The 2930-nt window shown below is 31.3% G+C and overlaps 1 protein-coding gene across 1 annotated transcript; it reads right to left on the bottom strand.

Annotated features, from left to right (window-relative positions):
* Positions 1-564: 564 nt before the first annotated feature.
* Positions 565-2412, bottom strand: LOC112703181 (uncharacterized). The gene is made up of 3 exons (XM_025754517.3): positions 2181-2412; positions 1954-2083; positions 565-1598 (listed from the first exon to the last, which is right to left on the bottom strand). Exons 1-3 carry the CDS (start codon positions 2311-2313, stop codon positions 719-721), a joined length of 1143 nt encoding a protein of 380 aa, XP_025610302.1. The 5' UTR covers positions 2314-2412; the 3' UTR covers positions 565-718.
* Between the last annotated feature and the right edge of the window lie 518 nt (positions 2413-2930).

Raw genomic sequence — 2930 nt, 5'->3', positions numbered from 1 at the left:
AAACTCATTCCTTTTCTCATGTCGTCCTCTAAAAGAGGAAAAAACAAACATCTAAATAATTGTCATTACACAAAAAAAATAAAATAAAAAACTAAAAATATGAAGTATCCAAAATCAAAGAAAAAAATTTTACCACTAACATTAACATTTCAAGAATCCATCCTTGCGACTATTGTCATTGTTTCGACCTTTAGCTTTTGGGCAGCAATTAAATTATTGACGTATTCCTCGAATGATTATTATTCAACCTCATCCATTTATGGATCGTAATCTTTATCCTCAAAATATATCCTTAACTTCAGTGCGATATCGAGGCTCTATGCTGTGCACTTGATAAGCTACCTATAATTTTTTATGATATGAAGTCAAATTAAACAAATATGTGTGTAATTTTAATGGGGTTATGAACCGTGATCCTCATAACCTGGGTTCCTTTATCCTTGTTGCCATAATACCATTTCATCCGAGGTAAGAACTTTATGCAAACTAAGTACATATTAGACAGACAATAAAATAACAAGAAAATAAATATTCAGATTTTAATTGAGCAAATAAGGAACAACATTGATGTAACCGATAACTGAAAGTAATTATGACGAAATCTCAACAAATTCTATGTGCTTTGTCCCCAAGTATATTTGGAAAGAAGAAAACAATGTTCTGATGAGAGCATAAGACAGCATACACAATAATAACCTCTTTCAAATTAAATTAAATATTAGTATAACTCATCATGCATAATGGGATTCCCATAAAAAAGTTCAGGCCAGTAAGAGGAGGTTCCACCATAGCTAGAAGTATTGCTGCTGCTTGCATTTAGTGGAACAGATGAAGATGCAGGAGATGATGACGATGACGAAGATGATGATAAAGATGTTATGATGTTCCATGGAGAAATCATGTGATAATCGCCTTCACTACCCATAACTTCCAAATCATTATTATTATTATTATTATTATTAGTAGTAATACCTTGATCCAGCTTAGTACTATTCAAACTTGATTGGGAACTTGTCAAAGAGACTTGTGGCTGTGGGTCTAATAAATGATGTAATAGCATGTTGCTTGATTGGTGGAGTGGTTGGGAAGAAGAATCAACAATAATCTCATCATGAGAAAATGTGGTAACTGGGTTATTTTCTTTGACATTATTATTCGTGATTGAATTTAATAAATTGAAAGCTTCCATGTCTGTGATGGAATTATTATTTTGGTCATAGGAGTTATTATTGGTATTAATACTACTACTAATAATGTTGCTTAATAAGGAATTATTATTAGTAGTAGTAGTAGTAGTAGTAGTAGTAGAAATAGTAGTGGATTGAAGTAAGTAATTAAGTTGTTGAATCTTTGCTAATTGAACTGCCTCTAATTGGAGCCTTAGAGAATGTTCATCAAACGATTGATGATGATCCATAAAATCGGTGATGCTGGCCAAAGCTAGTAGATATGGCAATGTTGAAAAAAGATCAGTTCTTGGCTGATGTGTCATTGGATCGAAACCCATCTGAATTAGCCTCTTCTTTAAATGAGTGTTCCAGAAATTTTTTATCTCATTGTCTGTCCTTCCTGGAAGATGAGTTGCAATTGCTGACCATCTATCAACAACAAACATATGCATATATATAGAAATCAGCAATAATAATAATAATAATAATAATAATAATAATAATAATAATAATAATCGAAGAAAAATATATGCAAACAAAATTCAGGGAATTACTTTACTTAATACCAACTAATTTTGGAGAGGTTAATTAATATAATATACCCAGAATAAAATACTTCAAGCTAAGCAAGCAAAATTAATACTCTGCGTTCTTTCTCGTTTCATTTCACCATGCATGTCCCCCAAAAATCCAAAAGCATTTAAAATAACCGTTCAACGAGTAGTGCGGTTCATAAATATAAATAATTTAGAAGAAGGAAAATGATATTAAATGAAAGTAGTACTTATTTCCAAGAATGGAATGCAGATGCAGAATAGTTTGCTCCTCTTCTTGGGAGAATTTCCCCCTCTTAATGTCAGGCTTCAAATAGTTAGTCCACCTTAGTCTACAGCTTTTTCCACATCTATTAAGCCCTGCAAATTAAATCAAATAAATGAATTGATGATTAATTAGGAAGAGATATCTATGATAAATAAGATTATGAGAAATTAGAGATGATTAGTAAAGAACCTGCTAACTTAGGAAGAGCTCTCCAACTTCCATGGCCATGTTTCTGAATATGATCGACTAGCTTTTGATCTTCTTCAGGAGTCCATGGTCCTTTCTTTAGGCCGTTTTCATCGCAGCATGGGGACCTTCCCATTTTCTCTCTATGCACGTAGCCAGTACCTTCAGAAATCTAATAATAAAACCGATTATTATTATTATTATTATTATTATTATTATTATTATTGTTGTTGAAACCTTTGCTACTGCCGAATTAAATGTGGGGGTGGGAGTTTGCTATTTATACGCGTTGTTCTTGCTTGCTGTTCTTGAATTTCTATTTAAAAACGTATTTTTTCAATATGGTGATCGAAGATTTATTTGACTCAATTGATCATGTTAAAGTAGTTAGTAGGGAAAAGGACAAAGTAAAATATTTCATCCCTTATTATTGGTTAGTATATCCTCCAATTAATTTATTAATTATATATGCTATAACTATATTATTTTGAATACCTAATTAGTCTTATAATAATGTGGTCTACGTACCTGATATTTACAAGTTAATATATATTTCATATAAAATCCTGTTCTAATAATCAGTATTGAGATTGAGAAAGAGAAAGTTAATTATCCTTCTACCCCCTAATCTACCAAAGCTAATTCTCTCTGCTTATAACATACACCAGGATAAAATATTTAGAATGTCAAGATGGTTTCTTAAGAACTACAAAAATTTTCTTATATCAAAGACCAAATGCTAGCAATGAGATG

Source organism: Arachis hypogaea, chromosome 7 (genome assembly GCF_003086295.3).
Source record: "Arachis hypogaea cultivar Tifrunner chromosome 7, arahy.Tifrunner.gnm2.J5K5, whole genome shotgun sequence".
NCBI lineage: Eukaryota > Viridiplantae > Streptophyta > Magnoliopsida > Fabales > Fabaceae > Arachis > Arachis hypogaea.
The sequence above is the reverse complement of the archived record's forward strand: the minus strand, read 5'-3'. Positions and strand labels throughout refer to the sequence as shown.

What these genes read in the sequence shown, in the direction of transcription:
- LOC112703181 (XM_025754517.3), bottom strand. Translation starts at nt 2,313, where the DNA reads ATGGGAAGGTCCCCATGCTGCGATGAAAACGGCCTAAAGAAAGGACCA. An exon ending in AGCTCTTCCTAAGTTAGCAG is followed by an intron (nt 2,084 to 2,180) that starts GTTCTTTACTAA and finishes TTTAATTTGCAG; the next exon opens with GGCTTAATAGATGTGGAAAA. An exon ending in CATTCCATTCTTGGAAATAA is followed by an intron (nt 1,599 to 1,953) that starts GTACTACTTTCA and finishes TGTTGTTGATAG; the next exon opens with ATGGTCAGCAATTGCAACTC.